At 32.2% G+C, this 13,327-nt stretch overlaps 1 protein-coding gene across 3 annotated transcripts; it reads right to left on the reverse strand.

Moving 5' to 3' along the window:
- Nucleotides 1–262: 262 nt before the first annotated feature.
- On the reverse strand, nt 263–10,678 carry LOC105798814 (actin-depolymerizing factor). Of its 3 annotated transcripts, none has more exons than XM_052621094.1 (4): nt 10,439–10,678; nt 9,307–9,572; nt 8,945–9,139; nt 263–458 (listed from the first exon to the last, which is right to left on the reverse strand). In XM_052621094.1, exons 1-3 carry the CDS (start codon nt 10,451–10,453, stop codon nt 8,989–8,991), a joined length of 432 nt encoding a protein of 143 aa, XP_052477054.1. In that variant the 5' UTR covers nt 10,454–10,678; the 3' UTR covers nt 263–458; nt 8,945–8,988. The 3 variants fall into 3 exon arrangements, with proteins under 3 accessions (XP_052477054.1, XP_012484467.1, XP_012484466.1); XM_012629013.2 differs by lacking the exon at nt 263–458 and adding an exon at nt 8,616–8,839 and having other exon boundaries at nt 10,439–10,675; XM_012629012.2 differs by lacking the exon at nt 263–458 and having other exon boundaries at nt 8,616–9,139; nt 10,439–10,676.
- Nucleotides 10,679–13,327: the final 2,649 nt, after the last annotated feature.

A 13,327-nucleotide genomic window follows, 5' to 3' on the forward strand; every position in this document is an offset into this window, starting at 1 on the left:
CGAAGGAAACTTCTCTTCCTCTGGCCTTACGCTACATTCATACCATCTTGGCTCATACAATGATCGGTAGAAGGGAGAGCACTGGAGTCATCGGTACAACCGATGCATTTTTTTGTGGAGACTGGCCACGGGACGCACATTTGATCTCGCCTATTTTATCGCCGTCGTTGTTCGTCATCAGACAGAGCGCAATAGGAGGGGACCCATATATTTTAAAATCAAAAGACCCATTAATTAATCACAAACCAAACCATTACCACCCTTAGAAACTTTTATATTTCAATTATTTAGAAAAGTTTCAGATGAAAAGCACAAGAGATTGAAATACCATTCCACGAATAAGATTCAATATCCATAATAATCGCACTCGTTTTCACCTGAGAAGCATCATGGCAATGAGAAGTCCAAAGTCCCAACATTCCTCCCATGTTCCAACCTTGATCCTCTTCCTAATCAGCCTTCTCAGGCGTTATTTAATAATGATAACGACATACTATGTCAGAGACAGGTAACTCGACTTAATTCTGCAATTTAATTGAACCATAAAACAACCCTAAAGGTACCTCTAGGAAGTTCTCCTAAGCATGTGAATTCCGTGAGTGAACGCTTAATGTGCACGCTCCCTAATCACCTCGAGATCCATTTCAGTAGGGTCGATTGCCTGGATTTCATAATGGATGGCCTTCAATTCCCTTCGAAACCTGTCATTTGATGTTGCACAGAGCATCTTGAAACGGATCCTCGAAGCAGAAGGAGACCTGCAGAAGAACAAAGTGAAACCAAAGCGATGAGCAAAAAATCTCCAACGAGTCGATGACTGGAAACTAAAACTAATTCCATGATTTTCACACTCAAGAACTTGAGTTTATGAACCTTAAAGAGAAAGTAAAGAAAAATACTTGACTTAATATTACAAAGTTTTGTACTTCAAATGCAGCTCAAATTAATGGAATGGGATTACTTTGCAATTGAAAGAAGAGGATTTATATCAGCATATTCAACTGAGGCCATTCGGATTAGGTCATTGTATTGATTGGGCCACTTTAGAGCATGTATAGTTAGCTAATCATGTCAGCACCATCATTGCTACACCTCCTTGAGACTGGTTTTTTTCTATTATCGAGCCCACATACTTGGAGCTGACTTTAGAGTTTTGTTTGGCATTTATCCTACAGCAGGTGATGACGACCAATGACGAGCTGGAACCATTACCTTCAGACTCGGTGGTATGGCGCGACATATGAGTGTCCCAGAGTTCGGAGCTACATTGGGACTTTACCCTATAGAGTTTATGAGTGCAGATCTGTCAGCAGCTCCATATATGCTCTCCTGCACCGGCGACTCGCGGTACTAATGCCTCTAACGATGAGGATAATTGATTTTATTTGTTTTATTTTTATCTTTATCTTTATTTTTGTTTTTAGTTGTTTTATTTCTATTTTCTTAGACTTTTTTTTATCTTTTGAACTATATTTTTATTTTTATGGTTGCTTTTAATTGAGTTGTAACCTTTTAATCTTCTTCACTATTTGTGTTTATATTCTTATTAGTTTGCTCAAAATCATGCACTAAATTTAGATTTGTTTGCAATTCTACTTTTCACCATTCTGGTGATTTCTTCCAATATTCAGGGCAGTTTCAATTTTCTCCCTCTCTTATGGTATTCTGCTTATACTGTGATTATATCTGTTTGTACTTTGAGGACGATGTACATCTTAAGTGTGGAGAAGTTATTTATATAATCATTAGAAAGTCATTGAATTATGTCTTGTATTTAAGAACTTTTCTCATGCTTACATTAGAATAAATTTTTGTCGATTTGGGATTTTTGTTTATGTGTTTTGGATTAATTTGTAGATATTTGTGAATTGGTTGATTTGAACTTTAAGACATGAGAGAATCAAGCACGATAAGTTATTTTTTAGAATTAAAAAAAATTTTAAGTTGTTTCTCTAAATTGAAGTTTTATCTTGAAGTTTGAGATTTGCAAGTTTGACATCAAAATCATAATTTTTGGTGAGATTTTGAACTTTTAGAGCATATATTTTTCGTGTTTATTCTATTATTGGTTATGAGTATGTCAACTTGATTTTTTATTTTAGAACTTGCTTCTATTATGCATGTCGAGACCACACCTTTGATTTGATATACTAAGATGATAAAAGCAATTAGGTTTTAACCCACTTATCCTATAAAAAGCCTACCTTTTTAATTGACCCTTAGTGGACCCCGTTGAGTCTAACACACCATTTCTTGATTAACCCATTAATGTTAACCCAAAACTCATTTTCTTCTTCCACTTTTTCCCCGTTTTATTGATTCATTTTTTATCGAGATTTGATTTGGTTAGTTGCCTAACTATGCTATTTTGTTTTATTTGCTGAATTATTTCTTATTGTTTTAGAAAGAAAAAAATCGAAAAAAATCGAAAAAAATATTTATTTATCGATTATTATTTAGTTCCATGTTGATTGAGCTTAAATAGTTGAATTCATATTTTGAAAAGAAGCTCGTTTTTATTCTTGAATAGTTCTTGATTGGTACACTTATTTTTAATTCAGCATTTGTTTATTTTTTCTAGTTTAGTAATTTATCAACTCAATCTCGATTATAACCAACTTTTCTAGCCTTTATCCGTACCCTTAACCTAAGCCCCATTACAACCTCTTAAAGACCTTTTGATTAGTGTGTCATATCATTTTATGGTGGTGGAGATTTGATTTTCAAGCAAGCCTATGGTAATGACATTTATTGTTCGACTTTCGCATGCATATTGTTGAACCTTAAACACTTTAAGTACTTGAGTGAATCTTTAATGAGGATGTCAAATCTTGTTAGGGTCTGTTTGATTGCCAGTAAAATATTTTTCGTAAAATGATTTCGGGAAAATGTTTTACTTTTCTGTAAAATGTTTTACTTTTCTGTAAAATGATTTACTGGAAAATATTTTCTGATGTTTGATTGAATCTATGTAAAATATTTTTGGTCATTTATGATTTCTGAAATATTTTGAAAAAATTGTTTTTACATATATTGATATATATTAATAAATTTTATATTTTAAATTATTTTTACATATATTGCAATGATTTATTTATAATAATACTCAATTATTAAGCTACAATATTAATCGTTATAAATTGAAAAAAATTAATATCAAATAAATTATTTGTAATTGTGTTAAAGAAACAAGTATTGAATAATTAAAAAAACAAGTTACTGAAAAATCGATAAACTGAAGCAATTTTCTACTGGAAATGAAGGAAGGAATGAAGGAGGCGATAGAGAGGAGAGCACGGAAAATGTCTTACGGAAATTGAAAGGGTAAGACATTTTCCCTAAAATGTAACCCATTTTCCCTTGTTTTGGAGTTCATTTTCCAAATGGAAAATGTTTTCCGCCAATCAAACGCTGGAAAAGTTGGAAATGATTTTCCAGAAAATAAATTCCTTCAATCAAACAGACCATTAATTTTGAATTAAAGGTAACTACTTAAATAAGGGAAGACACCTATGTTTTCGTGTTTAAAAATGTTAGCTTGGATTGTTTGAGACTTTAATGCCCTTTTAGTTGACTTGCCAATGCATGATTATTTGTGAATTATTTTGAGACAATATTGATGAGAATTACAAGTTGAGAAATATTAACTTAAATGTGAGTTGAGGATTTTGTTTGAGGACAAGCAAACGCTTAAGTGTGGGGATATTTGGTAAATGATAAAACTAACATATTTTAATCACATTCTTAATGCGTTGTTGGATGATTATTTATGCAAATTGGTGAATTTGATACTCCTAGTCTTTTTAATTCATGTTTTTATACTTAGGTGAGCATTTGGCAGCAAAATAAGCGAAAAACGGAAAGAAAAAAAAGTAGATTTTAAGAGCCACGCGGGCTGGGCACACGCCCATGTGACCCATACGGGTTGGACACATGCCCATGTGCCAGCACGTGTCAATTTCACACCCTGCTTCCCAAATACGTGGAAATACACAATTTTTAGGCTTTATGAGTATTCTAAAGTCTATAAATACCAATTAGAAGAAGAGACGTAGGACCCATTAAAGAAGATCAAAGAAAACACTTGAAGAACACCATCGAAGCCAACTCGAAAGCGGATCTCCATCAAGATTGAAGATCTCCTTTTAATTTCTTTTGAAATTTTTATTGGTTTCTTTGTTTCTTATGGTTTTTTTGACTTTGAGATTTTTTATTCAGGATTATGACCTAATTCCCTAGATACTTAGGGATGATGAAACCTATGACAAATTCTATTATTTAATTTCTATTTTACATGATAAATATTTTATTCTTGTTCTCAATTATGTGTGTTTATTTCTTATTTTAATATTTCTAGGATATTAATTCATGTTTAATGTGTTTAATTCAGTGAAGCAAAAGTCCTTGTTTAAGAGTAGATTTAACATAATTGAGTGGAGTTGCATGCAATCCTAGAAATAGGATGACATAAATCTGCTGGATTAGAGTCAAATCTAATAGGAAAATCCATAAATCGAGTTAATGGGACAATATGAGTTTTAATTAGAAAGAGATTTCAATTAATCAACCTAGAGTCAGTTGTTTTTACTCTAAAAAAAGATACTAGCATAATTTAGGGATTTTTACAGATGAAGACACCAAGTGAATAAATCGTTTAAGTCAGATTAATAATAATAAAATGAGTCTAAGTGGATTCTTTCCTGGGTATTGTCTCTCTCATTGGTTAATATTTGATTATTTACTTGCTTCATTCTCTGTTGCGTTCTTAGTTAAATTAGTTTAGTAATTTTAGCTTTAAAACCTATCACTCCAAATTGTCGACTGAATAATAAGAAAATGGTAATTACTAATACTTTTAGTCCTTGTGGATACGATATTTTTACTCACCGTAGCTATGCTATTATTCTATAGGTGCGTTTGCATTTGTCGTATTTATAGTTAATTTTGTGACTATCAGTGAGCTCAACTTCTTTTTGGGGCTCCAAATCAAGCAAAATCATTATGGCATCTTCATCAATCAAGCCAAATACATCAAGGAAATGCTCAAGAAATTTAAAATTGAGGACTTGAAACCTCAATCAACACCAATGAGCACTTTAGCAAAGCTTGATAAAGATAAATGAGGTAAATGTGTTGACACTAAACTTTATAGGTCTATGATAGGATCATTGTTTTATCTTACCGCAAGTAGACCAGATATAATGTTTAGTGTTTATTTATGCTCTCGATTTCAATCATCTCCTAATGAGTCACATTTACAAGTCATTAAGAGAATTTTTAAGTACCTTAAAGACACTCCAAACCTAGGAATTTGGTATCCCAAAGATTCATCATTTAGTTTGCATGCTTACTCCGATGTAGATTTTGAAGGATGCAAGTTAGATAGAAAAAGCACTTCAAAAACATGTCAATTCTTAGGAATCATGTTTATTTCTTGGTTCTCTAAGAAACAAAATAGTGTAGCTTTGTCCACAACCGAAGCGGAATATATTGTCGTAGGCAGTTGTTGTGCTCAAATTCTTTGGATTAAGCAACAATTAGTTGACTATGGAATTGATATGGATCACATTCCTATAAGGTGTGATAACACTAGTGCTAGTTACTTTACCAAAAATCTCATCCAACACTTTAGAACAAAGCACATAGAAATAAGACACCATTTCATTAGAGATCATGTGCAAAGAGGTGACATAGTACTAGAGTTTGTAGATACGTTGCATCAACTAGTCGATATTTTTACAAAGCCTTTAGATAAGGAGAGATTTTGGATAATTAGGGGAGAGTTAGGACTAATGAACATGCCTTCAAAAGCTTATTGTATAATCTTTTTGACATTCTTGGACACTTGTTTTGTTCTATGCATGCTTTGTGTACATTACTCGACTATACTTGTAAACTTGTAAATTCATTATTTCTTTTATTTTTTATTTTTATTTTTATTGTTGAAATGTTGTTACTATGTGATACAATTAAGTTAGTTAGTATTTTAAATCATAGATAAAAATTTGAGAATGTTAGTAAATGTACTTTTCACCTTTTGATTACATTCAAGCATGTTTTCTTGATTTTCTTGTAGATATTTGTTTAAACATGGTATTATATGGTTTTACATATGTTATCTGTTTGTTTTGTACCTTTATTCAAGTATTTTTTCAATTTTCTTTTGTTTCTATTTTTATTCTTATGTCTCAAAATGTTTAAGTATTGTGCACTTATTCCCTAGATTTTCAAGCATGCATTCTTTTTATATTACAAAAGGGGAGAAAATGTAAATTTTGCAAAATATAATTTTCAACTTAATCTTAAAGCCAAATTCTTTAAGTTGGAAATTTAAATGAAATGACGTCTAAAATATTTTTTCAAAAAAGAGCTTATTTTGAAAATAATGTTTAAGATAAGGGAGTTATCAAATTTTTTCAAAATGTTTTTGTTATATCAAAAGGGGAGATTGTTAGCTTTAGTTTTTTTGATATAACAAAAAGTATATTAAAAATTCTCTACTTAAATCTGCAAAAATTGTTTATAAGCCCTTAAAATTATTTCCAAAGTGTTGGACAAATAAATTGTTAAAAGGCCTTGATTAATTTTTTTTAACAAGTTTTTGAAGTCTGAAGGACTTCTACCGATACATAGGTGGATAAGTATCGGTAGAACTCAAGATGAAAAGACCTTGAAAAGGCTACAGAATTCTACAGATAGAAATGGGAGTTCGACTGAAACAACTCGGATTTCTATCGATAAAACACACTCCAGTAAGCAAGGTAGTTTTGGCTTGGGACTTCTATCGATACCCTGGTCCGATCCACCGATACAATCAAGTGCTACTGATACCTTGAAGGCTTCTATCGAAACAAGTCAACTCAATAGGCAAAGTTCAGCATCTCCTGCATTTCTACTAATACCTTGAGGACTTCTACTGAAACAAGTCAAGTCAGTAGCCAAAGTTCAATTTCCTCTGCACTTCTACCGATACTTTGATGGGTTCTATCGATACCAAATGAAACCCTCAAAGTTCTACCAGTACAAGATAACTTATACCGATAGAACGAGCCCAACAATCATATTTTGGAAAGACTTCTACCGATACAAATTTCCTTCTACCGATACAACGAAGCTGCAGACTACATTTAATGCTGATTTTTATTGCTGCAATGACTCCATTTAATGCTGATTTTTATTGCTGCAATGACTCCATTTTGTTTCTAACGGCTACAAACGTCCATAATGTTGTTAGAGGACTTAAATACAAGGTCAAGGCTCCTCATTGAAGTCAACAAAGACAAGAAACAAGTGTCAAACTTCCAAGAACTCAATTTTCAATCTTTCTCAATTTTTTTACTAAATATTTCTTGTACACACTTGTGGGTTAAGTTTTCCATCATTCTTTCAAGTGTTGTAACTTTGTGTGAGAGTGCTTAATTGTTGATTATCCACCTTTTAAAGGTATCATCTAATTCATCGTTATTTTTCTCTCATTTGTGAAGTGTTAAATGGTTCTATCTTACCTTTGAAAATATAAGGACTTGTAAGATTAAACCTTGTCCTTAAAGGTTCAAATCTAGTGGATTTGAAAAATCCTTAGTTGAGGAAAGCTAAGGTAATGGATGTAGACAATTAAGGTCGAACCACTATAAATACTTGAGTCGTTTTATTTTTTCCCTTTCCCGAAAACATTTTAATACACCAATTCACCTCCCTCTTGGTGTATTTCAATCTCAACACCTCTATTTTAGTTTTGCTCATCAATTTAGAAACTCACAGCCCTAAATAAAAAATACTAAAAATAAAAAGAAAACTCTTCAAAAATGCCAAACCACTTGCTTCAACCCAAATAAAAAGAAACCCATAATCATTCTAACAAAACTCATGTAATTTTTTGTCGATTGAGCCCTTTTACAATAACCCATCAAGCGATAGTGGAAAAAAAGATAAAAGGACCAATAACATGTTGGTTCAAAGCATTGTCGATTGATATTTCTAGATTTTGGATTTGAAAAACTCATCTCAATCTTTGTTGGAAGAAGACATAGATGTCGACATTGTATTTCAAAATTTTAGATTTAAAATATCATTGACAACATGATTGGAAGAAATCACCAGTACCAACGCTAGTAATGATAACTACTAGAGATAGAAGAAAAGAGAACTTTGTTTATTTTAGAAAAGACAATGGTTTTTATTTGTAAAAACAAGACCTTTATAATATTACATAAATTTTATTTTAAAATATAAGTTTGTATATATTTTTTATTTTTAAAAATTAAATAATAAATAATATAGTGTGCACATGAACTATCACGTCAATAAAGTTAACTTTTCTTTTGTATCCATTCATTTTGAATACTTTGACAAACGACATTAGTTCAAAGACTAAAAAACAAAATGCTTGTTATTTTGTAAATGTTAAAATTAAATTTATTAAATATTTTATATTTAAGATCAAATTGATAAAATGTATAAACATTAGAAGACTAAAACTGATATTAGACCAATGAAAAAGCCCACATCAAACTTCTATTAATATTCAAACTGATTTTGTGACCAAAATAAAAATAAAAGTTCAGTGACTATTTCTCCTACCTTACCCTATATTTTAAAATCAAAAGACCCATATATTAATCACAAACCAAACCATTATCACCCTTAGAAACTTTTATATTTCAATTAATTAGAAAAGTTTCAGATGAAAAGCACAAGAGATTGAAATACCATTCCACGAATAAGAGTCAATATCCATAATAATCACACTCGTTTTCACCTGAGAAGCATCATGGCAATGAGAAGTCCAAAGTCCCAACATTCCTCCCATGTTCCAACCCTGATCCTCCTCCTAATCAGCCTTCTCAGGCGTTATTTAATAATGATAACGACATACAATGTCAGAGACGGGTAACTCGACTTAATTCTGCAATTTAATTGAACCATAAAACAACCCTAAAGGTACCTCTAGGAAGTTTTCCTAAGCATGTGAATTCCGGGAGTGGACGCTTAATGTGCACGCTCCCTAATCACCTCGAGATCCATTTCAGTCGGGTCGGTTGCCTGGATTTCGTAATGGATGCCCTCCAATTCCCTTCGGAACCTGTCCTTTGATGTTGCATAGAGCATCTTGGAACGGATCCTCGAACCAGAAGGAGACCTGCAGAAGAACAAGGTGAAACCAAGGCGATGAGCAGAAAAGCTCCAACGAGTCGATGACAAGAAACTAAAACTAATTCCATGACTTAATATTACAAAGTTCTGTACTTCAAATGCAGCCCAAATTAATGGAATGGGATTACTTTGCAATTGAAACAGGAAACTGACCATGCAATAAAAAAGATCTTGCTCTTCTGACAATTCTCGGAAGTCACAAAATCGAAGTCATAAACTGCATAGCGGCAATCACTCTCCGGCAATGAGGCTGCGAAATCATCATAGCTCTCTGTCGGACCTCCAGTCTTTTCAACTATGACCTCCTTTTTCTTCTCATCAATCTTGAAGATAACATATCGGAACACCTTCTTCCTCTGCAGTTCCAGGTACGTGCTTTTGCTGTGTTCAGCCACTCCCATGCCCGACGATGCATTTCCCTGAAAAACCAGAAACAAATGCTCAATGTTTAATGGTTACTCCAACCAAAATTGATTAGTATTGACTTCTTATATTAAAGAAAAATCATTCCATTTTTAAGCAAAAAAAGAAAACTTCGTTCAATAAATCCAAAAACCTTAGCTTTGGCATCAAATACATACCCGTATCTGACACTAGAATCTAACATAATTCAACATCCTAATCTAGGTTCAAATCATAATGCCCATGTATTCACAACAAGATAGAGAGCTAGTATTGTAATTGAAGAAGAAAATGCACAATAAAAATGAAAGTGTAAAACAAATCTGATCTAATACTCCACTATTCATGAACTTAAACATGAAAAACAAATCCAAGAACAGAATCTAAAAGCTAAGATCTAACTAGCCAATGGAAGACTCAATCTTACAAATACATAGGAAAAAAAACCCACTAAACTATAACAAAAATAGAAGCTGCCCATAGAATAAAAATCTCAACTTTGTTTAAGTTTCAACAAGGAAAAACAAAAATCAACTCATTTTTAGCTAAAACAAAGAAACTGAAAAGAACCCAAACTGAACCAGATCTTAATTAATGGAACTGTACAACAAATCTAAGCTAATAATCCATTATTCCATGAACCCAAAAATGCAAGAACTAAAACTAAAAGCTAAGATCTAACTAGCCAATGGAAGATTAATCTTAGAAAAAGTAAAAATAAAATATGAACAAAATAGAAGATACCCATATAATAAAAACCTCAACGTCGTTTAAATTTCAGGGTGGAAAAACAAAATTTCAACTTAATTTAAGCTAAACCAAAGAAAACAAAAGAACCCAAACTGAATCAGATGTAAAACAACGAAAAGAAAGAGAGACATACTCCTCTAAAAGACATAGTTGCTTCAAATGAAGATATTGGGAGAATGAAGAGAAAAAGAGTTCTTATGGAGAGAAAATAAGGGGAAAAAAGCAGCCACCAAAAAGGAGAAATGGAAAGAAAATTTTTGAAACTATTTTGAATTTTTAATTAAAAAATAAGGATTTTTTATTCTGATTCTTTTGAGATAAATATGGTAATTAAAGAGTATCTGTGCGTGTTTTGAGAGGCAAGGAAGGAGGCGCGTGGTGTTCGATTCTTTTCTTACAATGACGCATCAACTTCTTTGCGGAGGTAGCCGTTTATCATTTGGCTTTTCAATCTTTTAATTTCATTTAGGCATAATTGTATAAAAAGCCCACAACCTTTGGGGGCTTTTGGATATATGCCCCTAACCTTTTTTTCTGATTTTGGCCCTCAATGTAACAGATTTTTCAAATCAACCTAGTTGAAACGGTAACCATCAGCAAACCGTTAGTCAATAGCCGGTCAAAAATATTGGTTATGTGGTGTTCCAGTTGACTGATGACGTGATAGACATTTAAATAATAACGTTGACGTGGCAAAAAAATTAAATAAATTTAATAAACATAAAACAAAAAACCCTAAACCCTCAAATCATCTCAAACCATCAAATTCAAAACTTTCCCCAAATACTAAAATCCCAAATTCGTCAAATTCCCTAAATCGTAAAACCTCCAAATCGTGAAATCCCCAAATCCATAACATCCGAAATCTTCATTGAATCCCTAAAATCTTCAAAAATTTCCTTTTTGAATCATTGAGTGAAGGATTTTTCTACATCCTTAATCCCTTAAAACCAAATTGTGAAATCCTTAATCTTTTCAAAAAATTTTATTTTTCTTCATTGTCGTCTAAAATCATGGATTCACATAGTTTGAATATTAAGTCTAGAGGTTGGGTAACACAAGGTTTGAAGGGTTCGAAGAAAAAATCGTCATATGCAAATATTGTTACTTCATCGCGGAGGGAGTATGTCTACGATGGACCAACAGTAAAATGTCACTGCAATAAGTTAGCTCCAAGAGACACTTCATGGAGTGATTTAAATTCGAGTAGGAGATTTTATGGTTGTTCAGATTTTCGAGTAAGTGAAGATTTTTATTTGCAAATTGAGCATGAGTTCAATTTTGATGATTTAATAAATCTCATAATTTGTTTTGTTTTCAATTTGGATTATTTCAATTTGGTTGAATTGGGGTTTATTTGCAGGACGATGGTTGTGATTTCTTCAAGTGGTACGATGAGAAATGTGTGACAATGCGACTGACTTACTGCGTCAATTGCATGACAGTGAACGAAATCTTTTAAAGGATAATTTAGCACTTAGAAAAAATGCTATGGATTTGGTTGCATTTGATGGTAACCATAATAGAGGCAGTAGTGTTATTGACATTGAGGTTGAAGGAGGTATATCAGTTTGTGGTGTTGAAGGAGAAGTAACATTAAAGAAGAAAATGTTGACCATGAAGCAAAAAATTAAAGTTATCAAAAAAGAGAAGTCAATGTATAAGATATTATTTTCTTACTCTATGTTATGTATTGTATACATCACCATAGGTTACTTTTTTTGCAGTAATGGTAAGAGGCATATGCAGCTAGCAGTTGCAAATATTGATTGAATGTAAAATGATCCAACATATGTTTGTTTATGTTTGGAACTACTGACCAATTTCGGTTGTTTTTTTATGTAATTTAACATTATGCTTCGAAGTAATGACCAATATTGGTTGTTTATGCCTAATTTAATTTAGCTTAGTAAATAATACAATGACAATAAACATAAGGCTAAAAGGACAAATTTTATCATTTAAGCATATGATTTCCCCATTGCAATTTGGATAAATTTACTTTACAAAAGCATATGATTAACCTATACACCATTCACGTTATACCAGTCAAAAACCAGAATGTGAGTGAGATATACATGAACCATAAAAAAAAAACCAACATATTGGTTTTCAATAAAACAGAATAACATTCAACATTGGTGTATTCCAAAACCAGAATGTTGTAGGCTCAAAATGTTGTAGGCAAAATACCTTACACCGTCCTTTTTGGATCACGAGCTACCACGAGATGTTTTTTTAAATAAAAAATAGATACAAGATAAATGTTGTAGGCCAAGCTAGTTTTGGCACACATATAACTGGTATATGAGATACAAATAGATAAATGAAATTGTGGCACCCTGGATAAAATGATTTGCTTGACAAAGGAACTTCACGGACAGAAAATTGTTGCAATAAGAGAGTTGTGTTGTATTACCTATTTGCAGAAGGTTATGTGCACTATCATGAAGTGAAGTATGGCATGATTTAGCATACAACATAAAGAAAAGGATAGCATCCCCAGTCTAGAGAAAACACAACAGATATATATAATGAAGCTGCATCTTTTCCATGTAAGATTGCACAAGTTCAATAGCAAGTTATTACTGTGAATTACAAGACAAACAGCAGAAATCATTCAAAACAAAATAGCGATGATTCACTCATGTTTCTTGCAACTAATTCTTGTGTTTCTAGATGGTCTAGAGGAGCCTTTCGCTTGTTATTTCACGACTTGGGTGTTGAAAAAAAATTTTCACTACAATCTTGGCATGAAGCTGTCGTCATGCTCCTTGTAGTTCTACCAGACTACAAGAGTATTTTATATTAATGTTAAAACAATATACAATGTTAGATCATAGTAAATGGAAGAAACTCAGATAAAATGTTTGCTTTCCCTTAGATTTATCTGGGGTAGTTAACCTTTTAATGAGAGATTTCCCTTTTTTGTTTGGGTGGTTGTACATCTTGCTGCAAAAAGTGGACTATAATCATTGGTTAGACAAAATAAAATAAAAAATTTACTCAATATATATAATTG

This window comes from Gossypium raimondii, chromosome 9, assembly GCF_025698545.1.
Source record: "Gossypium raimondii isolate GPD5lz chromosome 9, ASM2569854v1, whole genome shotgun sequence".
NCBI classification, from domain to species: Eukaryota; Viridiplantae; Streptophyta; class Magnoliopsida; order Malvales; family Malvaceae; genus Gossypium; species Gossypium raimondii.